The sequence below is a fragment of the Amblyomma americanum genome, chromosome 6 (genome assembly GCF_052857255.1).
Source record: "Amblyomma americanum isolate KBUSLIRL-KWMA chromosome 6, ASM5285725v1, whole genome shotgun sequence".
Taxonomy (NCBI): Eukaryota; Metazoa; Arthropoda; class Arachnida; order Ixodida; family Ixodidae; genus Amblyomma; species Amblyomma americanum.
Genome location: NC_135502.1, coordinates 95,533,502 through 95,557,899, shown reverse-complemented (window position 1 = coordinate 95,557,899; position 24,398 = coordinate 95,533,502). Strand labels below are relative to the sequence as shown.

Sequence of the window (24,398 nt, the reverse complement as noted above, 5' to 3'; positions counted from 1 at the left end):
CGAGCAGTGCTTGAAAACCCTTTCCCAATGCCCTTGCCGCATACTTTCTATTTCGCTTTCTTGTACCGTATATAGAACTGGACGGCGAGTTCCCTGCTCGCTGATGAAGAACAAGACAAATACAAACAACCGAGCACGTTCGTGGCTAGCCGCAGGGACGTCTTTATCGACGCACGTGATCTGAAGTTTAACGAGGCGATATTAATCTGCCTAAAGGGCTTTCGCACATTGTTGCCGATGAGCGTAATACCCGAGCAATGCGACGGAATGAGTTTACGAGGAAATGTGGAGCAAATTTTGTTGTTTTTCGCTTTGCACCGTAACCGTTGCAATTACGTGTAGTAATCTCGGGTCAACTTGGGTCAGTGTGTGAGGAGCAAATAGCATTATTCTTTTTTTCGGCTAGAACTCTTCGAACGCCCAAAAAATGTGAGTAATGCTGCAGCTAAAAAAATGATTCCGTTCTCTCGGTTGTTCTTTTCTTATAAAAATATTTTCACTCGACTCTCGTATGCTGTGATTTGACGTTTATTTGCACACAGTAGCGCATTTTCTGCCTAGGAAACTTGAAAACTTCATTTAAATGCAGAATGTACAACACTTGTCAAAGTTGGCGGCTTTCGTCATTCCACACCGTCGACTCTGTCGACCTTGATGTCTTCGGCCTTCATTTAGCGCTGTCGATTAAAACAGTGTTAGTGCAAGTAAATGAAGAGAAAAATGATGCCATCTATTTGTGTGTGCCGCAGAAGTCCAGGAGCGGAAAAAATAGCGGCACTAAATGAAGGCAGGAGACATTGTATTGGCTTATCCTTTAAGCCATCATTAACAACCGAGAAAGGCACTGAAGCCTATGCCATTTAGAAATAAGGGTGGCGTAAATCAGGTGCATGCATTTGTGCAGTTTACCGCTGCCCGAGACATGACGAAGCTGTGAAAACTCGTATGCTGATAAATGATGAGCGTTTCAGTCCTGAGACCTGACTTTAAAGCGGAAATGCCTGAGGGCTACAGAGTATGAACAGTGCACGGCGTTTAAACGTACCTTTTCGGTGCCTCTGTGTTCTACTCATCAAAAATTAATAGCAGAGGCCTGCTCTGGGTGCCATCCACACTCAGTTGTCTACCATACCATTTCTACCAAACTGTCTTCGTTTCAACGCTGCCTGTCTGGGAACAAAACCACCAGTGTAATGACCTTGGCGACCCCAAGTTCCCAGGGAATTTTCGTTAGGCGTCCACGTCGCCTTCGTTCGTTTGATCGGTCGTTGCCTGCTTTCAGGGGAGTTTTCTTAAGGTCAGTAGTCAGGAGGCTGGTTGTCGTCACTCAGTGGATCTCCTTTTTCCGGTTTCTTCCCCCTGAGCTTAATGACAGTGCAAGCCGAGAGTCCGAAGCACACGGACATCATCAGAAAAACGAGCGCCACTCCTGCTGCGAAGCCCGTCGCCTTCAGGCACACTAAGCTGCCACTGGGATCTGCAAACGTAAATGAAAAAAGAAACAACAAGAGATAATTACACCATCGTTTTTCGTTTAAACATTGCATCTGTTCATGAGCCTTGTATTGCTGATTTATTTTCGATCAGCTCCTTGCGTAGAACAGCTTTACAGAGAGGTACGACGCTACTGCTAGTTCGAAGCGTTTCAGAGGTTGTGTTGTGCTGTTCACTATCTCCAGTCTTCACGTTTTATTCGAACTGTTTTTTACGGCTGAGTAAGCGCACCAGCTAACCCAAGTCATCACATTGGATGCATAATTGCAAACGCCGTGCGTTTTCCGACTTGGTTGCATCGAACTTGAGCTGTACCGTAGGCAGCACCCTTAACGCGAACGCTCGAGCGCGTGTCTTCAACTGACATTAGCGTCGCTGGGCGTCAGCCGCTGGATCTGAGACAATGTTAGAATGGAAGCAGGGCACCAGCTGTCTCCGACCGCCACAAACACACCGTTCAGCATGTTCTCGGATCCAGCGCTCAGCGGCTCAAATGTCAGCGTAGGACGCGTTCTAGAGCAAAGCTGAAATTTGGGCGAGTTGGTAAGCATTCATGGTGGCTGAACAGCGCAACAAAGGCGAGACAAAGGCAAGACAAGCGCAGACTAGTAGCTGAGTTTATTGCAGAACGAAAAGTGGTAATATATAGTGAAAACGAACAATAGAATATAAAAAACGGAAAAACGACATAAAAAAAGGGGGGGGGGTAATAGCCTATGTCATGTGCAAGTCCAGATATTGAATTTCCTTGTCAATGTCACAGACATAGCTTGCACATGACCTAGATTGTTTACCCCCCCCCCCCCTTTTTTTGTCGTTTTTTCTGTTTTTTATATTCTATTGTTCATGTTCACTATATATTGCCACTTTTCGTTCCTCAATAAACTCAGTTGCCAGTCAGCGCTTGTCTTGCCTTTGTCCCGCCTTTGTTGCGCTGTTCAGCCACCATGAGCTCACTAGAGCGTTCGCGTTACGCATGCTGTCGGCGAGGCAAGGCATCGACCGGAAGCACATAGAACGTGACCACCGGAAAGCAACCCGGTTAACGGGGCCCAGTGGCTGATAAGGGTGGAAAGTAGCAAAGAAAAGGGTTGTCAGGGCGTGGCAGTGGGACAGGGCTGGGTCACGAAACTGAAAAGGCCGAGAGCAGTCCCTCCTTTCCAAGCGCGCAACGCACCGGAGTAGGGCAGGCTTTGCTGCGCGTCAGCGTCGGTGTGAAGCACTTCCAGTGCTTGGAACAGGTTGAGCGTCTCGAAAGGTGTAGCCGAGTCGTTGGCCGCTGCGAGCGCTGGCGAAGCCGACCTCTTCCGGCGCTGACGCCACGAGCATTGCTGGGTCTGAAACACAAAGTGCATGGGCGGGCAAGAGTCACGAAGCGATCGTTGCGGATACGCCCTGTTGCTAAGGGCGCGTAATGCCAACCTATTGTGTGCCGGCTGAATTCGTTTGATACGCTACGAGTACGTATTTCGCGCTTGATAACGTGCGCTGTTCGTCGTGATTACAGATAAGAAATGGGAATAGCCACCCCAACCTCCGCAGAGTCCGACCATGATGGATGGCGTATTGTCGACATAGGAGAAGCGCGAGTCCGTAGCGCAGGGGAAAAGAAGAGACGTTTATTTTTGCCTTCTGAACTCAGGATAGGACGGAAGGACTTTTTCGAAACTTTTCTTATCTTTCAGCAAGAGCCTTATGATGATGAACGTGACTGTATGCTTTTTAATGTTACTGTGCAGGAAACATTGCAAAAGTTTTATATACCGGCCATAATTATTGCAGCCGACGATATTCAAATTCATTTTCAAGTCCACCATAGACATTAGGCGGACTACTCACAAGTTTTGTCCCGTCTGTCAGTTTGATGCAAGAGGCTCTCTTCTCAAATAATCATCGAAGTCGAAATCTGCCGTGTTCGTTAACTAATCAGGATTGGTAAAAAAAAAGTGGTAGAGAGAGAATATGAGGCTTAGTTGCACCACCAGGCATGCAATTGAGGAAGCGCGAGGAATTCATGGCTCATCCTCTGCGAAAGCATGTGCTGCCGAGTATCGGAGATGCGTCTATCTGATGAGTACTTTTACAGGGCGTGATTTGCAACCAGTGACAGTCTTTACCTATGGCAAATATCACGGACGGCAAATTGTACAAAAATTATTTTACTTGTAGGGGTGCGTCTGGCTTCTCCCCCCCCCCTTTTGAATTTTCTCTGTTTTGTGTTATGTTTTGAAATCAAATAGCGTGTTAATAAATAACGTAATGGCGGTTACGCAGAGGTTAGCGCCCTAATTATGCGACGGGCACACACGGCCATGAATATTCCATTTTAATCACCGTTTGTTCGAGCCGGCAACAGGGGCTTAGAAACGCGGTAGACATTTGTAGTTATTGCCTGGGACATGTCTAAATTATGATAATTTTAATCGTTGTTTTAAGTCCAATTTACATCTTTCGAGCCTTCAACTTTCCATGGAAACATTTCGCGCTTCTCTGTTGGTTTAAGATATAAATTACTGGTTTTTACTAATTAGTGCCGATGGCATTAACCAAACTATAATTCTGCTTCCACTCTAGGCGGGAGCACGCAGTTCTTTCACCCCCACACAAACGACTCAAGCGAAACGAGGCCGTCGTCTGGCGACAGCTACAAACCAATACATATGCTAATTACAGCTTCCTACGCACATTACATCTAAAACTGTCGCATTGTAACGAACACCCTTCTCTGTACAATACCACCTGGGCTGGCCATTTGATCCCGGCAGTAGCCCCTATCCCCAAACTACCCCCGCCAGGAGGGAAGCTATGGTGTCCAGCTCGCACCTGGATGACCTAACGTAGCTAACACATAACCGGACCAGGCTGACGCTAGTTGCTGTAAGAGCACTGGACTGAGGGCCCCTCACAGACGGGACAAACTGCTTACAGAATCGAATGAATATCGTACATTATCCCCATTTTCCCACCACAAACAACACAATGATAACAATCATCATCACAACTTTAATTCCGTCAGTGTGTAAAAGTTCTTTTCTTAAACCCATAGATTATGTGGCATGGGACACCCTGTATAACCGCTTAAGCGCAGGCAAGCATCCCAATCTCATGCAACCGTATTGTATTCTACCTTTTAATAGCTCTAGGGGAGGAAGACGGCGAATACACGCTCCACACAGAAAGCAACGGTGTAGAAGAAAATGCACCTGCGCGCTTACCGGGCACGAACTGTGGCACATGTGCACATCGCACTCGATGTACAGCGCTCGGCTGCCCGTAAAGCGGAAGGCCTTGAGGAAGGCAAACAGCGCCACCTCTTGACCCCCTTCCGCACGAGTGGAATGCGAGCCGCGGAAAGCGCTCAAGAGACGTTCCTGCAGGGTGCACCTGCGAGTGCAGACGGGAAGAGGGGGGGGGGAGGGGGTCGAAAGAATAAACACGCTTTCGAGCAGAGACTCGAAGTCCGGGCGCAACTATAAATATTGTAATATTTGCGCAATAGCACTGCCCGCTTTGTCCGCCGTTAGAGATATGGTTCGAGGCAGTTTTAGAGCACCGTCGCAGGCCGAAGAGCAATTTAGGTTAGTGGGTGTAACCACAGCAGGCTTACATGCTCAATTACTTTCCCGTTACAGCCCGTTCTTCGAGCTGGCAAAAACGACAACGTGAGCCTGAGCCTGATTCGAAACTTCAAAAGAAAGTTGTGCCTCTGTGCTGTATCTGCGAAGATTTCCTGGGAAAAATGCATTGAGATGCGAAGTGTTAAAGTTTAGAAGTGTCTGGTAAACTTCCTACTGTTCGCAGCAAATTTTTTCGTAGTGACGGTTTAAAATAAAAAAAATAGTTCATTGCTTAGCTAGCTTTTAATATAGTATATGCTGCACATAACTATGCAGCAGCCACTCACCCGTGTACATCGACGAGCTGAAGCTTCTGATCGGCTCCATTGTGAGCCACACAGTTGCTGACGAGGATGTCAACGTCACCTGCGGGAATTTGAGATCAGCGGGTACTCGCGACCAAGTATTAATCTGATTTTCACTGTACAGCACCAATATTAAATACACGAATAAATGTATAGATGTTGCCAAACAACTTCAGGAGGCGGCAGAATCCGCACGGGATAAAAACGCATCTGCTCGGATTTTCTCCGCTCCGCATTTTCAATTTCAATTCGAATGAATTCCCACTGATCTCTGCGATCACCGTTAACAGAGCTGTAAAATTCATGTTTCGTTTTCTCAGCCAGGAAGGTTCTTCCAAATTTTCCAACCTTCACTACTTTTTTATGGTTTCTCTTTACATCTATACCCTCTTTTTGGTGAAGGACAGACCCACGGAGCAAGACTGTATAGTAGGTGAAACTCCCGCCAGCGCGAGCGAGCGCAGGCGACCGATAAAGTTACAATTGTATGCGCCGACGGGGGCGCATGCAGTGGCGGCGCCATGCGGCGCCTCGTAGAAGCAGCAGGGGAAAAAAAATGCAGCGCCTGGGCAGGCGGTACGACAAGCAGACGATACGGGTGTTTGCTTCAGCGGGCACGCCGTGGCGTTGTATTTCAGTAGTTTCTTTCGAGGCAGCCAGGCGCCGCCAGCATGATAGTGGCGCCACGGGCTTGTGACCTTTTCTGGTCGCCGCAGACGGGAGAGTTTCCACTCCTATATAGTCTTCCTCCGTGGACAGACCTGTTCTGACTGCGCTACATCGTCTGCCTCACACTGTCTGCATTCCAGCTGGCACTCACGCAGCACGCTGGTCATGGTGATCACGAGGGTGAGCGGGTCTCCCACCGTCACGGGACCCTGCGCCCGGGGTCCCGAGAGTCCGTAGCCCAGACGCACTTCCATGCTGCACTGCGGCGGCGGAAGCGTGAACACCACCGCCGTACCCGTGTTCACCCTGCGACAGGAGGAGTGGCACGACGCCAGAGTGATTGGAACACTTCCATTCCCTGTTTCGTTGATAGGGCCATCTCTATGACGAACCACGAACGCCTACCTCTGCGTGCCTTAGCATTATAGCGTCTTTCTTCGCCCTGTTTAACCATATTTTTTTACTTGCAACTTTTCTGCGCCCACAGAAGTCCTGCATCGTACAATGGCTGTCACCGTCTGTTCTGTTCGTGTTGCAAATCTGAGGCCACCAGAAGTGTGCCAGCAACCGTAAATTACAGCTTCGCATGCGGGAGGTACGGGGTTCGACCTCCAGTGCCGCCTGGTAACCACCGGTGATAAAATATGTATAAGCTTAACCCTGGCCTGGTGCTTGGCTTATATGGGGTGAAACGCTTGGAAAATGGGCCTTTGACCCCACCTTGAGTAGTTGAAAACACCTTGTGCCAAGGCGCTCTTTGGCCATAGATGCCCTTGCGCCACAAATATCCACAATCATTATCATCAGTAAATGACAACTTACTCGTGAGCCCTGTGCACACAACTAATATTTTCTTTCAGTGCGGATGCCAACTCTGGCAATTTTTTTCTTGAATTGGCACACGCATATTTTCGAATAAATTAGGTACGCAAACTCGGGAAGACGTCCTAGGACAGTGAATAATTTCTGAACCAATGGGATTGTAACGGCGGCCGCTGTTATATGAAAAAAAAAACAGTAGCTTTGCGCTGATCAGTGCTACGCTGCTCTGCCTGCGTTCGTAAGTCATTTCGTGCGCATTATTGCTCATGCAAGCCTTTAGTCCTGTGAAGGCGGGCACTTGTTGTTCATCGCGTTTCTCATCACCCACAACGCCGATAGGCTGCTGGAGCTACCCTGACGCGCTTCAACAACCGACCACTGATCAATGTCGCTCTCTTGGGCCTATATATGGCCAAAACCGGGATGTTTAGGTGAGGCGATAATGAATTATCTGCCTCTTCCTGAACACCGGTATCGTCCTGATAGCCCAGGTGGACCTCCAGGTGAACACATTCGCTGGTGCAGCCAGGTTTGAATTGTGTTGGTGATAGTCTTTCTCCGTCTGCTTTCCTTCCAAGTTCCACTCGACGAGTGAAGTTTACATAGCTTTTGAGAACATAAAACATCAAACCGACCTTCGCTTTCGCTCAAACGCAGGAACGTTTTATCTGATAATGCGTCTGCTATCGATACTAACGCAACCGTAGAAATGCTGCGTATTTTATTTGGGTCTTTTTGCAGGAAGTTTCAGTGTAGTCAATTTGGTGTTTCCAACGTCCATTTGTGGTTCGCTATGAGCCAAAGACAGGACTGTCATCCGCCAGCTTAGCCGCCGTAAATAGAAAGGAATGACGCCTGTGACAAACTATTTGGTGAATCCAGAATTTCAGTAGATCTGAGAAAAGAAAATTCGAAGGAAGCGTCCAGCTGTCCGGAAGCATCACAAGCCTGCTGTCTGAGAATAACTGAAGGAGTGTTGCAAGCGCTCCGATCCATTTAGCGTTCCTGAAAGCGACACATGCCGGTGCTAGCTGGGTCAATAAATAATGATTCAAAGTCTACATCTGTTACACAAGCAGCTCTGCGTGGCCTAGAAGGTATAGTGTGGGCTATAAGGGCTCCGAAATAATTTTGAACACTTATGGCACACCAAAATTATAATACGACAATGTTGTCGCATTTCGACTGCATGCAGATGCGGTCGCCCCGTGACTAGCACCCATGAATTCATGTACAGCAGCCGAACGCCGAAAACAGGGTAGTCGCGGCGCGTGCTAGAATAATTAGATCGCAAAAAATGCATCAAATTCAAGATTGCAGATGAATGGAATCATGGATTTTGGCCGCTTAGAAAATCTTCTCTTGTTGGGACCGCAGAGGCAGCCCAGTGGTTTGAGCCCACGCTTCAAATGCGGGGGTGGGGGGCTGGGGGGGTGGGGGGGGGGTGGGGGGGGGGTGGGGGGGGGGGAGTGAATCCCCAGTCCCGCTGGGTACACATCGCCTTCTCCAGCGGGTCAAGCTTTCCCCAGGCCTGCTGCCAGGCTCTCCTGGGGGAAAATGGTTCTTTGCCCCCCACCTCATGCAGACCTAGAATACTTTAGCCATGCTGTTTACGGCCAAGATGCCTAGGCACCATTAAAATGAAATCATCGTCATAAGAAAAACCCATTGCGGTGGTTCAGTGGTGAAGGCGCCTGCAACTGATCCTGAGTTCCCGGGTTCGAACCCGACCACGGCGGCTGCGTTTTTATGGAGGAAAAACGCTAAGGCGCCCGTGTGCTGTGCGATGTCAGTGCACGTTAAAGATCCCCAGGTGGTAGAAATTATTCCGGAGCCCTCCACTACGGTACCTCTTTATTCATTTCTTCTCTCAGTCCCTCCTTTATCCCTTCCCTTACGGCGTGGTTCAGGTGTCCAACGATATATGAGACAGATATTGCGCCATTTCCTTTCCCTAAAAAACAATTATTTTTATTATTATTATTATCATTATCATAAGAAAATCCTCCGATGCGCGGCCGGCTCTACGTACGTAGGTAGCGACATCCCAACTTGTTAGGGCCTAGGGGACAGGAAATAACGGCGTAACTTATAAAAATAAACACCATCCCATAACTTCGCCAAAAACCTCCCATGTGTCTAAAACACGATCAGGGGGAACTGCGATTCTTCGACGCATCCCAGTCACGTAAGCGGGCCTCAATCGCACGCGAGTATTTTTATTCATGGGAAACGCAACACCGTCGCGCCGCGCAACTTTCCTTTCCGCACCGCAGTTGCCAACAAGGACGGAACTGTCGGGGAAGGAAACTGGGGCCGACACGCGATTCATGTAATGGCATCCGGAAGAAGAGGACACGAGGAAGACATCTAGACGGGAAAGTGAGAGAGAGAGAGAGAGAGAGAGAGAGAGAGAAGAGTATCTGCCTCTTGCGAAGTCGGTTTCCCGGAGTCGGCGTGAAGGACGGCAGAAAAGAAAATGTCATAAAACAAAGATGAATACCTCGAGCAAAGGGTGAAGAAAATAACAAACTGCGCACTCGTAAATGTGCGCTTCACGATTTCGCAGGCAGCGCGGAAAGTAAGCACTCCCCGTTGCATAACAGGACGACCGTGCGGGACAGTCGTTGAGTAAGAGCTCCCCCATTAACCTTTGCTCCACATGTGTCGGGCCGTAGACGCGACGCGGAAAATTGCCCTAAAACAAAAAGCCTGAGGTAAGTATTCCTCTTGCTCACGCGATGGCCTACGCGTCCAGTGGAAACACTGCAAGTTGATGTTAAGTTTGCGTTAATACAGAGCTTTCGATGACAGCCGCTAAGAGCGCATTCCCATTGGCGGGAAAGTGACCTATGGGAATGCGCTATTGGCGGCTGGAGGTAGTGGTTCAAAGTGGCAATATACGGCAACGTTATAACTCTGAGGCGGATCGCCTAGCGGCATTGATTCGCGCACTTCCCGTGCTCTTAATGCGACCATTACTCAAACGCACTTCCTTTTCCCTCGAGTCTAATCTACTTTGTTATGGATAGAGCTCCACGCATGACGTGACCGAGTTTATTTTCTGCTCATGAAAAAGTCGCCTGCTTCCTTCACAGCGTTTACGTACTGCGGAAAAGCGCAGTAACGTAACTACCAGATAAATCTGTTAAGTTAGCTGCGTGAGATTCTCCACGCAACTTCCTTCGGGAAATTAAAAGATCAATAAGGTATACTCCAAGCTAGAAAATAAGTATTGATTCATAAGCTGGCTGCGATAAGTGTAACTAATGCTGCCGCAGTTCTGTTATCTTTAACAGTGATCTGCGATGATACATTTGGTGCTTTAGTTAGCTCGTGACTTTTCTAAGCTGTAAGACAAAGCAGAAGGAGTGAGAGGGCTATCAGTCGGGACTAGTTAAGGGAGCTGAAAGAGGCATTTAATAAGGGGAGATAGTATAACGAGGCCCTTTAGCAAGTGCGACAATGCAAGGTGAACGCGAACAAGCGACTTTCAAATGATTCTAAATAATATACATGTTCATTTTTGGTGTTTACATTAACAGAACAGGACTCAGGAGTGCAACGCATGTCTTGGTGCGTCGCTGTAATGCCACACGTCATGCAGGGTTTGCACGCAGCTCGTCATCTGCCAGGTGACATAAGGCGAGCAATGAATGCTCACGAGCCGTCGCACAATAATCACACACACTCTTTCTCTCTACCCATCGATTGCATGCGTCGCGAGGGTAGACTTGCCATTGTCAGTCCTCCCCTGAGTGATGCGTATTATGCGATGTGTCTTTCTAGCGCGTTATTTTCGTTTACATGGACACGATGCGCTCGACGACTGATGCAATCCGACTCGCAACTTGCCGCATTTATATAAAAAGCGGCCACTGTTAACTCCTGTGTCTGTTCTTTAATGTAGGCAATATGTAAACACTCTTTTAACAGCTATTTTTTCCTGTTTTCAAGAGTTTCCACAGTTTGATCGCGTAGAGGTTCTTATGCAACAGAAAACCTTCCGAGCGACAGTAGCAACGCTTGAATACCGCTACCAAGCCGGACCACAATGGTGTAGTATGTGTCCCCTGAAAAGGCAACAGAAACACTTAATCCCTCAGCAATTTTCCCCTTAGACACCCGTGGACTCACTCGACGTTCAGAAGCGGGAAGGAGACCGTCTTCCAGTAGTCGAAGGCGTACTCGCACGTGACGCGGAATCGCTCGTCAGCCGAGTCCTCGATCTGGCGGTCGTACTGCACCGTCAGCGAGTTCCACAGCTGGTGGCCACGCACCTGCGGTTGAAGGCCGGCCAATGGGCGGCTGCATGTTAGGCATAGAGCAGTGAACGTAACCTCTGCCACTGCAGCCATTTTCAGCCAGAATAACATCGTAATCAAATTCATTACAGAACACCTCGCAAAGTTTCCTGAAAATGCGGGCTACCTGTACACCCTTTCAGTAACATATTCCAGTATACGAAGATATTTCAACGGAAAAAACACAGCGCGAAAGGAGACGCCGGAAGAAGAACGAGAAATACACATTACAAGCGCTGTCTCGCGACTGCTCGCTTGTAGTGAGCACTTCCCGTTCTTCGTCTAACGTCCACGTTCGCGCTCCTTTTCTGTCGAAATGAACGGCACCCATCAAGTACTATTCCATAGCTGTATACGAAGACAGTAGCGTACTTATTCAGATCGTCTTTGACGCAACGCAAGAGAGCAAAAATCCTTCAAAACCGCCACATTGTCGCCTTTTGTGAGTATTGCCACAAATGTTCGTACTGTTTGTTCGTTCATCCTTCCAAGCTGCCGGCACACGGATTTATCGCTTTGTTTGTGATGCAGGACGCGACCATATTTATCTCGATTGATCACATCCAGGCGAAGCCGATTCTACGTTGTTCCAGGATGTTGTGATAACTTTGCACGCCGTATCTCGAAAGTTCGCTATCAGCAGAATGCCCGAGAGCGGCGGGTATTCTGCTCGACGACCGCCGAGCACGCTTATTGCTACGCCGCCGCCGAGTCATTCAGTCCCGCAATTCAACCTAATAAAGAGTTTCGTCTGGAAGCCCTTTTCGCTGTCTTCCTGCGCGCCGTACTGCTTCACCATTACGCGAGAGTATGCTGCAGGGTTTTTGTTCTTTCCGCACCGCTTCGTACTCACTGCCGCCATTATCCAACTAGTGTAAACTGGAAACCAGGATAACCTCTTTTAATACATGCAAGGGATTACCGCTGTAGCCCTGACGGGGGAAAGTCCTGTTGTATTAATGTAGGCAACAAAACGAGCAATATGACCGCCGCATTTGGTGATTTCGAGCCGCAGAACTGTGTTATTTGCATCTGAGACAAATGTTAGTATTTCCACGCGAGTCTAAAGGGGTCTGTGCACAGGTTGCTGTTTCGAAAACGATTTCTCTTGGCGCTGTTAATTGTGGTAACCAAATACCATTGACAGCTGCACCATAATTATCGGGGTATGCGGCGTTGAATTAAGAGCACCTGATTAATTTAAACCAGCACAGGTTGTTGAACATGCGCCGAAGTTTTATTACACCTGACCGCTTTTTAGCTTTATCTCCATCAAAATGCAGCCGCCACGGCCAGGATCGAACCCAGGTCCTTGTTCTCACTAGTGAAATGCAATAGCCGCAGAGCTATAGCACAAGGATGCCGCGATTGACCCACACGAAAAATTTATAGCTTAATGTAAGCTACAGTCCTACATTTATCTCGGGCTTCTGAAAGCTATATAGCAGTCCATATAGTTTTCGCTTGCTTTGCTTTATTAAGAGAAATTCTAGCGTAGCGAACAGTTAATGTTCATTTCATAAAGTGTGAGAGGTTGCAAGATATAAAAGGCTGTACTTTTCTTTGGCACACAGCAATAAGTGTGCAAAAGAAGCAGTAAACTGAAATATGTGCACAACATTTCATCGCAGTATAAGCATATGAATAAACAGAACCATTAATAACTTTACCAAGTTCTGCACAGAACAATTCTGAGACCACCTTGCTAAGCCGTGAATTTGTAAATGAAAAGATTCATAATATTTTGTGCTATTCGTCGCCAAAGTGGGCTTTCTATGGAGAATCGCTGACACCACCGCTAAGCGGCCCAAGAGGGCTGCAGAGGTCAGATGTCGATAACTTTCGGGGACGACGTTATTAGAAGGGCCATGTTGTGCGCAAAAACTAGCTGTATTGCCGAATTACCTCGTAATGCTAAATGTGAAAGTAAAAACACCTGAAGGTGGAGCCCTCGGCAAGGACGACTGCTTAACAGAGAGCACAGTGCTTCCAATATGATCAACGTTATATTTTTTTTCATTCGTTCATACGAACCTGTGCCGTGTGCGGAAACATATTCTAGGATAAGCAGGCTTGCATCTTCCGCCGTGGTGGCTCAGTGGTTACGGCGCTCGGCTGCTGACCCGAAAGACGCGGGTTCGATCCCGGCCGCGGCGGTCGCATTTCGATGAAGGCGAAATTCTAGAGGCCCGTGGACTGTGCGATATCAGTTACACGTTAAAGGACCCCAGGTGGTCGAAATTTCCGGAGCCCTTCACTATGGCGTCCCTCATGGCCAGAGCAGCTTTGGGACGATGAACCCCATGAAACCAAGCTTGTGCCTGCAGTTTGGCCATTCGTTGTGGCGCCACGGCGAATAAACTGAGCAAGGTTGAGCGGAGCACGAAGTCTGGGCATAGCGTGAAATAATTAGGCAATGCGCGACGCGTAGAAGCCCCGCGAGTAACGAGTCCACCTTCCTTGCACATCACTTTTAATTCTTAGACAACTGTGGAATATTATAGGATACTGTTATGAAGATGTTGATGGGAATGATCATATCGCCCAGTGCGTCACAAAATATCGCTTTTAAAATTTGTCCTGCGCTCGAATGAAGTAAGCAAGGCTGCTACTCAAAACCAATGGGGTGCATTTCTTAACAATAAATAGCAGAAAACTATAAGCGCCCCGAGGGGGGATGTGCTGATATATTTATTATTTTGGTGAAATCTTACGATATGCAAGAAGACTGCGTTACGCAGCGGAGTAGGACCTCGCCTCGTGAATTGTACTTGATATTAGTCTTTTGGCTTAACCACCGAGCATTTATTTCGTTATTCCCGTCCTGAGACGGTCTGGAGTTTCAAACGCGCACAATCCGTGGCATCATGGGACAGTGTTCGTACTTGAAATATTGGCGCAGAAGTGACCCAGCCGCGGTTCGAGCACGTGAACGTCGTTGAAGCACCTCATCCGTGACAAAATCTCTGAGCCGGATTAGACGTTAAATACAAGGGTACTAATTAAGGCCAGGACAGGGCTGCCAAGGCGATTACGCTTCCTAGCCCCAATCACATCATGCAGAGATGTAGGCAACAACGCGCGTCTTTGAAACAGAAAGCCCTCGCCTTCTCGCCGGCGGAGGAAGGCTGCGCGGGCTGCACGAGCAGGTCGCTCCGGCCGAGTGTGCCGCAGCGGTTGGCGCGCACGTCAAGCGTGTAGGTGGCGCCACCGGAGCCGTTCACGTACACGCAGTCCGGGTCGTGAGCGTAGCCTGTGCTGTACACCAGGCCCAGAAAGGAGCCGTTGAAGCGCAGCTCGATGCGCATCACGCCCTCGTGGCATTCGGCAGATATCACTGCGCGAGGGCGAGGGTAGAGGGAGAGAGAGAAACGACGTTTACTGTCGCTGTCATATTTCGAGCGCGCTCAGAGGCGGCTGCAGAACTTGGGCATTTAGAGTGCCTAAACAAGAGGGAGGCTAAGAAGATATCCCGTGGATCCCCTTCGGGGGATGTCCCAAGCTAGCACATGCACGGCATGTGCTCATAATATCCACTACGAAACAAGATATTGGGATGTTTTTTGGATATCTTTGGGACATGACTTTTCTATTGGCTTTGGAAGTACGCGTACAAACACTGCCTATAATGGTGGTAAAGTGTAATTTCGTGGAAAACACTTACCCTTGACACGAACTGGCACGTCTCCGACGTCCTTGATGAAAGGCGTGTACCCAGGCTCGTCAATGTGCCCGTGGCCGTGGTCGTAGAGCGGCTTTCTCCGCGCCGCTGCTCCTGTAGGCCGTTTCTTCACCCTCTTGATTACTGGCAGTCTTTCCACAGTGCCTGAGCACACACAACAGCTTTTGGCTTGAGTTGAGTGGCAGCATTTGCCGAAATTCGCCCAAAAGTGAAGACAGGAGCTATGCGGCGGAATTTTATATATACTGCATCACATTTAGCACTTTATCTGGCCTGATTATACTATTGCGACCGCCGCAGCGGCAAGGATAAGTCTACGGAGCTCAATACAGCTGAAGTCAGTGTTTTATCTCGGTAGCTTAGCAGCTTTAAAAGTCTTGGAAATAAATTTACATCTTGCCTTTTCCTATTTTCTTTCTTTTCTTTCTCCGTCATCCCTCTACGGGGCGGGGGGTAACATGTGCCGGTGCAGCCAAGCATGAAACAAACCATAGATCGAGCGTTTTACATGGGCCAGCAAAAATCCAATGTACCCACAATTTCACACTTGTGAGTCATTAATTTAAGAAAACTTTTCGGGATCTGTAACCAAAAATAGTGTATAAAATTGTTTTTGCGTGGAGTTGACCAAGGCTATACACCCCATTTAACATTTTCTCCTTATCTAAGACTTCACTCTTGTTCTCAGCATAGTGCATCTGCTTTGACAAAGAACATTATGACATACCTAAACTGACTTATGTGGTCCGAGCTACATTTGCTGTATTTTGCTCTGAACCGTTATTCAGCGTAGTAAATGCTGAGTTTGGCGCCACTGTACCTGACTAAAGCCTTCAAGGCTCATGCAAAAGATGGCAGCAAAGCTAATGCATATACACTTACCTTCACCTGTGGGACCTCTTATTACAGGGTCGTCACGTTGCGGCCAATCAACGCTGGAGTTTGTTTTGTTGACATTTTCTTGCCATCCGCTACTTGTCTTCAAAACTGATGTTGCTTCTGCTTTGAGCTCGCCTTCGAGTGACGAGTTTGTAATCGAAATTTCTTTTTCTAACAGGATTGAAGAAAAATTCACCAGGGTAAAGTTGGACGCTTCCAAAGGTTGCGTTGTCTCGTTTGACAAGGTATAGCTTGTGGATGCTACGGTAGTAGTGACGCCTTGGGAAGACACCTGTAAAACAACATGAATGTATAGCTGCGCAAACATTAATCTTAGACACACACATACGATAAAGGGCGGCTTATGGAGGTATCAGCGGTATTCGCTGACTTGACATTGAGGCACAAAATTTAATGGCTGAGAATAGGGTGCCAGCCAAAATTCAATTTATACTGAAAAAAGGGCACCTTCGACAATTATCTTGTTTTTAGACGGGGCTTACCTCTTTCTAGAAGCTAGCATCGCATTTATCAATGGCTAGGAGCGCCATTAAATGCATGGTAAAAGATAAATTAACGAAGTTACAGCGCGATAATGTGTAAAAACGGGGCCCCATCTCACGCCGTCGCGAGGCGAGGCGGCAGCCACCAACGGCGGCCTAACTCCCGCTCCTCTCACCAGGGGCGCTACGGTCAGAGTGACGTCACACCAGCTGTATAAAACAGCTCCGCTCCTCTCGCCAAGGCAGTCATACAGCCAGATGTTACGATGGTGCCTACGAACAAGGCAGCTCGGCAGAATGCAAAGAGGAAGCATCAGCGAGCTACGGAGACGGAAGAAGAACGAGAAGAACGACTTTTCTGAACCTGACGGGGCCCTAGCTCCGCGGCATCGATGGTGAAGGCGAAGCCTTGCGCGCCGCTGCTGCGACGCTAACGAGAGAGGGCGCTCGCTGGTGTGACGTCACGCCAGACCGAGAGACGGGGCCCCAGCTCGCGGCATCGATGGTAGAGGCGAAGCCTTGCGCGTCGCTGCTGCGGCGCTACCGAGAGAGGGCGCTCGCTGGTGTGACGTCACGCTAGGAGGATAAATGAGGCTACAGCTCGGCTCCTCGCAGTGGTCGGCGCGCTGCCTTGCGCAATGTCGGATGATGTGTGCAAGGCGAGGCTGGAACGATCTGCTGCGGCCAAGCGACATAACATAGATGTCATAAGTCATAACACAGATAAGTCATAAGTGTACCAAGGATATCAATAGCAGAAACCAAGCAAAACAATGTATAGCCATAAGTTTAACAAAGGGCAACCGTGTCCACACCATCAGCCGACCCAAGGCGCAGCCAAGGGTATTGCTTTCGCAATCTTCCAGGCTTAACCAAGCTAAGCCTTCAGCCAATTTTTAACACGCTAATGACTCTTAGAAATTTCTAATGATACGAATAAAGAAAAGCATTGACTATAATGGTCAACTAGATGGACGTAACGCGAGCGATTGGTTGGGCTGTTGTGAACGGTATCGACCGGCGAGCCACTATAAGCGGTGATCGTTTGGTGCCTTGTCATGGGGCTGGCCTCACAGTGTACAATACTGGAATCTCTACCATGCCGTTGCCACCAATTCCTAAGACTGTCGTATCGTTGCCATCATCATAATCTTAACCTTTGAACTAGGATTAAGAAGTACCCAGGTCCTGGGCATAAAAAAAAAATGGAACTCACGACGACTTCGCCGAGAAAGTAAAAGCACGCAAGGAGTCTTGCACTCGAAATTAACACACATGCCGCCGAGAATCTTGGATTCTCCGCAATCTTCAGCAACGTGGGAGGAGGTGTAACGAGCGGACTTTTTCACGAGAAACTGTCCTCTCCGTAGAATTGAAGACGTGAAGGTTCAGGTGAACACCATGAATTACTGTGCCCAATAATAATTAGTACACGTAGATAACAAGGAACTTCCTTTAGTTTGAAATTCGTTTTGTTTGTTTTGAATGCCTCAAATATTTAACGACTCGGGTACAAGGGTTACTTGCTAAGTCACGTCAACATGCCAGTGCGGAAAAATTTAAAGCGAAACAATGATGCGGCAATGTATAATTGGCCCAGTGATGCTTGTGCTTTTGAAGAGCTCTACAATATGCCATTATAGATTTATGAGCATGAAGGCTGCCACATGCAAACGGTAGTTGTGAGTTGAACTTTATAGTAGCGAAGAGACGTCCATCATTTGGAACAATGTTAAAAACTCCCCGCTACAGTTTTGTGAGAAAAAACACTGCTATAGGTATGCCACAGAATTTCATAATTATCTATAGAGTGTGGAAGCTTTTGGGTTGCACCACTCTAGCGCTGGAGTGTAGCGTGTGCCGAAAGGCACCTTAAAGGTCGTTCAGTGATTATTCAGGCGTTTATCGTGCCGCGTTCGAGCTTAGGGCCTGACCAGGTGGGGTACACTCCACCATCTCCCTCACCGTCGGCACCGAGTGATAGGTATTCCAAGGTGCTTGTTTGAAAGAACATTAATGCGATGGTAGTAGATTTCCATAGTGATCAAGTGCGCTTTTGTTACTGGGAAGGGACAAGAGTTGTGACGGGACGAGCAGGCGCGTGTGTTGGCATCACCGCTTTTCTCTCACCTGTCACAACTCTTTGCTTGTATAAATGTCCTTGATTCACTTTATACTTTGCCTTTTGTCATATTTACAATTAGATCTTCCTGTAATAATCTATTTGCCCGTAAAATATATAGTTGTGACGAATTGATGAGCAACCCTCTCATAATTGGTGTCCAACGAATTATATGTTGTAGAAATTGCACGGTGCTGCACTGAAGTTAGTATGCGTTTTAGTGGTACACTCTATGATCTATTTAACGCACAGAAGTCGCAGAACATGTGCTGTCCGGATTCATATATATTTCTGAAATGTTATAAAACAACATGGCTCAGAATTAGCGGTTGATTTACCTTGTGAAGGAAACATTCCAGCGCGAGAATTAACACCAATGCTGTCCTCGGTGAGTCGAGTAGTCGCCGCCAAGAAACAGTGATATACTTGGTCATCTCTGCATACTGGGCATCGCTCATAGTTTGTGACAATCCAGAGACCTGTAGAGAAAACGTGGATGAGACAAACAAGCAAATGAAATTACCGCTACGAAAAGAGCGTTCACAGCTATATGGTTGTATTTTTTTCCTTTTAGTACAACTGTTGCACCCTAATCATAATGTATAATATTTGAGCGTATCAAAATTCGAAGCAGAAATAAGGACAGATTAGCACGCGAATTGTCCGAAGCGTTTTTTATCAAACAAAGGGGCGACACTTGCGTCAGCATCCCATCAGTCTCCCTGCGAGACAGCGAATACAGATTTGCAAAAGCAACCTGCTGCAATTTACTCCTTGGAAATTTTGGCGAACGAACAAAATTGACAAGACGATAACGATAGACGATAACACGCAGTCTGCTCTCCATAATCAACCGGAAATTTCCTACCCCTATGCGCTCTGGTCACTCATTTTGTATAAATGTAGAATGTGTCTGCTTCATTAAAGTTGGTTGGAGTCAGCGGCCGTCCTATGTACTTCTTTCTTTCTGTGTCCTCAATTTGTAGCCCAGAGAAAACTTCTTCAAGAAGTATATGTTTGACTTCAGATATCTGCACATAATGTTCGAAAATGTAAAAACTCCCTGGTTCAAGAGTTATTTCAACCGCATGCATGCTCAACTTTAAGATAATGCACATTAGAGTGAGAGTGTTTGTTTAAAACAAGAAAAACGTAACGAAAATTACTAAAGGTAATGTAACTTAACGTTTGAACCAGCAGAATTGCAAAAGCAATCTGCTGCAATTTACTCCTTGGAAATTTTGGCGAACGAACAAAATTGACAAGCAACGACGACCAGGCCTACATGCGGTCATGCGGCATGCCATGGACGGTCGTTTCCTACGCCTACGATCACATAAGCCCTGTCTACATGAACCTGATAGAGTCGAGTAGAGTTTGCTTGTCGGGTAAAAAACCAGTTGCCGGTTTCATGTAGACGCTGTCGGGTAGAGTAAAATAAGAGGCAGAGTTAACTCGCCTGCAGGGGGTAGGTTTACTCGCCTAACCCGCCTTTCCAAAAACCATGTATACGCAGTCGGGTCAGAGAGTCGGGTAACAGGGAACCCTGGGAAAGATTTCGGTCATGTGATCAGTCGACCAAAATTGCAGCCGCCGTCGGACCCCGCGCTGTTTCCACCCGAGCTTCTTGGACCGACCGGGAAGTGGAATGTTTTCTGGGGCTAATAAATGAAAAACAAAGTGAGTGAGGCGCTGGACAGCAGACGGCACCGCAACCAAGATCTGTTCAAAGATCTGCAGGCCGAAATGGCCAATCTCGGCTACCACTGGACGGGGCAGCAGTTGCGGAACTGCTGGAAGAATTTGAAGAAGAGATTTACGGCCGTGAGTATAAACATTCCCTCACCCGAATTTCGACACCCATACGGAATGATACGACGTTGCAGCACAATTATGTCTTGTGTGACAGGAACGGTTGGAGTAAGAGAGAAGTGGAGCTGCACCGTCGGCTTGGAAGTGGTATAACCACATGAGCGCGCTACGGGAACCCGCGGGCCAAAAACAGGAACCGGAAACTTGCACGATAACTGCGAACCTCGACGCTAGGCGCCGCTGCGATACTTACGCGCTTGAACAGAGTTCATGTAGACGCCAATCGGGGCGAGTCAGAGGCGAGTCACCTAGCCCGACGCTGACTCTACCCGGTCCTGTCGGGTTCATGTAGACAGGGCTATTATGAGGAATCGGCAGTATATCACGCATTGCCATCTCCAATACAAAATACAACGCTACACTGCATAACAACACTGCAGAGAGTTTTTCCATGTCTTAGTTTTTTTTAGTGTCACAGGCACATTCCTGAAGGCAAGGCCAGTGCCTTGTCATTATGCATGCAGTGCAAAGCCTCACAGACACTTTATTCAAGCTTGTAATAATAGGACAGTATGCTGAAGTACACTTGCTCCCAACTACAGAACAACCCTTTCAGAAGACTAGACATGCAGGAAATAAATACGGGCAATGAACCAGCATCTCCAACTCATGTTGGTTACCTGGGTGTCAGCTCCGAAAGCAACTCGAAAGGAGGAGGCACCCGTAGTGTTAGAATTGTAACTCCGATGTGATTTCCGACATACTCTCAGGTATTGGGTTTTCTGGCGTTTCTCTTTGGCTTAAAGGTGAGACACGTCCAGATGTTAAAAATGAGACATGACTACACAGACTGACTGATCGTTGAGCTCAAGCTTTGCCGGCCTATCATCGTGAAGAGAGAATTGTGGGCTGAAATCCATTTCTTTGAGCTTTGCAATTCACTCTTTCTTAATGACAGCACAGTGGCGGTTTTCCGAGGAGAGTAAAACAGTTACAGAACCCACGATGCTGAGCCGAGCGTTCTTTGACAAACGTAACCAGCACCATACGTGAACCGTTAACCAGCGGCGTACTGGTAGAAAACAAGGCTCTAAATAGGCAACGTTACAGACCTTGTCCTCAAAGCAAATATCCTAACGTACCGGGGAGAAGTATCCTTTTCGAAATCCTTGCTGCCGGAGACTTGAGGACGACGAACTCTTGAGCCAGAGAAGTGAGTTTGACGTCTCAAAGTTTTCACCCAACGTGCACGGCAGAGGGGACCTGTCAAGGGGCGCTCACCTGTCCAGCGTGGCGGCTCGCCGTGTCGCGGTGTGGTCATAGGCGATCCGTGCCCCGCTGGCTGCCTGCTGCTTTGCCCGCATCCGTGGCGAAAGTGGTCCTCGGGGCCACAGCGGCGGCGTCCTCCAGCAGCTGACAGCGCCCAATTAGCGGCCACAAGAGCGCTGACCCTAATGAACGACGCAATCCCTGCAAGCCCATACTAACCCGTCCCCTCCTCTCTTCCCTCTACCGCCAGACGGACGCTGCCGGACCCGCAGTCAGCCAGCCTTGGAGGGTTCCTTGGCGCCTCCTGCCCTGGTACCGCTAGTGTGTATGTGTGTGTGTGTGTGTGCGGACGTGCCCGTTCACTTGAGCAGTGGTGAGTTGCGTCACCAGCCATTCGGGTGACTCCCACCCTGACCGTGATGCAACAGTGCCGCCACAAGAGAATGTGCGAGCATTCTCCCTCTGTATTAAGCTTCCTGCAGAAACAAGTGGGACATCTTCCTGTGCTGACATTCCGCTCGACTTTTCAGCGTGTCATATTCTAGAGTGATATTAAAGACCGCTCTCTTGTAGACCAGGAAAGGTAAACGTTCTTTAACGACAGGAAATCGATGTTCATGGAAGGATCATTCTTGTTCTTGATTTCAAAACCGGCATGGCCTTTCTACAGTCATGTAAGCTCGTGAAGATTGGAACCGGGCTTACCAGGACTATGGTTGCTATGTCTTTCCTTTAATGACTTGGGCACAAATTGTTGCTAAAAATCACGTTTTGAAATACTTATTATTAGTTTTCTGTATCCCAGTGGTTTACGCGAAAGTTTCTGTAGACGTGCTGGTCCAAGTTTCCATAAAACTCCGTCTTTGCATAAATATTAGACACGATAGCATCAAAATCAAGTAAACTTAGGTGTCTTAACGCTCAAGATGGCAGCTAGCTAGCTGCATATGAGGATAAAAAAAACATAAAACGGCAATAGACATATTGACCTCGTGAATATAAACTACTGGGCAGTATTAGCAACAACAACGAGGCGGCAAACACGAGAGTTTCATACTAGGTCACACTTGATCTGCGCCTGTTAAGAAATATGTGCAACTCTGTTATGAACAATTCAAAATTATGCAGAACTACACCTATTAGATCAAGACGCCTCGATAGGCTTTTGTAGGCAATATAAAACCAATGGTAATTGCAATTTATAAATAGGGCCTTTCGTGTTTGTTAAAATCCGATTTTACCCGATTCTTGCAGACCGAACAGGCTTCTTTAAAATCGAGCTAAAAATTAGTGGATACCCTCCGCCTATTCTATGCGAGAGTTTTCCGTCAAATGGTGATTCAAAGACCTCTTTTAACATATTTTATTCATGAAGCAACCTAATTTAAAACAACTGCAAAATACAAGTTTCAGAAGCTTCAGGCCACAACACGGGTACTGGGCAGCGTCTTGCTGTTAGTGGTATCCATGATAACGACTTCTTGCTCCAACGTTTTTGCGCATTCAGAATGGCCACCGTGATGGTAAAGGAATATTTTCGAGCTGCACAAACAAAAATGCGTTGGTCTTGGCCGGAGAAAAAGAACACATTTAATGAAGTTCTCAGGTGCAACCAGCGATTACGACGTACTTTATGAAATAAGGGCGAAAATAAGTCATTGCATGTTTCGCACAAAGGCTAACTATTACAATAAATTTTCTTTTGGTGAAAAATTTACCTGAAAAGAAAATCCGAAATTTGGAACATTTAACGCGAAAGCGTTAAGGGTACCGTTCAGGGTCGCGTGGGGGGGGGGGGGGGGAGGCGCGGGCGGGGGGGGGGGGGGGATGGCTGCCTCATGCAATAGCGAAATTTTCAATGGGAAATCTAAACTATGCGAAACCCCAGCGTTTCGACGCAGAAAATCCCAGAAATGGTTTGCGCAAACTAAACACCACCTCCCTCCTCCCCCTCCCCCCACTCTAAAGCACCCGCTCCCAGGGTCACTTATACCATATACCCTTCAGCCCTACATCTAAACTAATAACTCACAGCTCCTCTCACTCCCGCGGAGTTTGCATCTGTGTCTTCCACGAGGACTTGCGGTTGGAGTGTATATTATATGAAGCGCCACCGCGGTGGCTAAGTGGTTACGGCACTCGGTTGCTGACGCGAAATACGCTGGTTAGATCCGTCCGCAGCAGTCGAATTTCGATGGAGACGAAATTCTAGAGGCCCGTTTCCTGTGCGTTATCAGTGATCGTTAAAGAACCCCGGGTAGTAGAAATTTCCGGAGTCCTTCACTACGGCGTCCCTCATAGCCTGAGTCGCTTTGGGACGTTAAACCCCCATAAACCAAATCATTACATAAAGCATACAAAAGAAAGAACTCAGTAACGCACATGACATGCATCGATGAGCTTATTATTACGTTGGTACATGTGCGAAGGGCTTATTGCTTTGCTCTTATTCTGAAAGTGCAGTATTGGCAATTTTAACGTAATAAACTCTACGCTGTAGCGGCGCCATGAACTAGTCTAGGAAGGATCGCCGGGTGAAAAAAATACGTCGTTTAGTACGAAGCGCAGAAAAAAAAGAACGGACGAGGGACGGAGTAGGGGATTTTTGCGCTTCCTAGTAAACAACATGCAACATCAACTAGCCCGGCAGCTTGCTCTCCCGAAAAACTACGTCGTTTTCTCCATTGCGAGAGCTTCGTCGGCACACTCCGTTTGTTGTCATATTTTTCGTGGAAAGGTATATTCCTTGTGTGGTTGTTTGCAAGCTGACCACATGGAAGATGAGCCAGGTTTAGTTGTGTGATTTGTCTGATGCCGAGACTAGAGAGAGAACATGCCAACATACTTTTCCTGCTGTGGTGAAATGGTTGCAGGAGCATAACAGCACAGTTCTTATCAGGCGCCGCACCTATAGTTCTAA

The 24,398-nt window shown here is 47.7% G+C and overlaps 1 protein-coding gene across 1 annotated transcript; it reads right to left on the bottom strand.

Moving 5' to 3' along the window:
- Positions 1-520: 520 nt before the first annotated feature.
- LOC144093869 (uncharacterized) lies at positions 521-23,222 on the bottom strand. The gene is made up of 10 exons (XM_077627606.1): positions 18,736-23,222; positions 15,776-16,064; positions 14,876-15,037; positions 14,319-14,548; positions 11,045-11,187; positions 6,237-6,391; positions 5,399-5,477; positions 4,710-4,878; positions 2,672-2,831; positions 521-1,477 (listed from the first exon to the last, which is right to left on the bottom strand). Exons 1-10 carry the CDS (start codon positions 18,853-18,855, stop codon positions 1,299-1,301), a joined length of 1,686 nt encoding a protein of 561 aa, XP_077483732.1. The 5' UTR covers positions 18,856-23,222; the 3' UTR covers positions 521-1,298.
- Between the last annotated feature and the right edge of the window lie 1,176 nt (positions 23,223-24,398).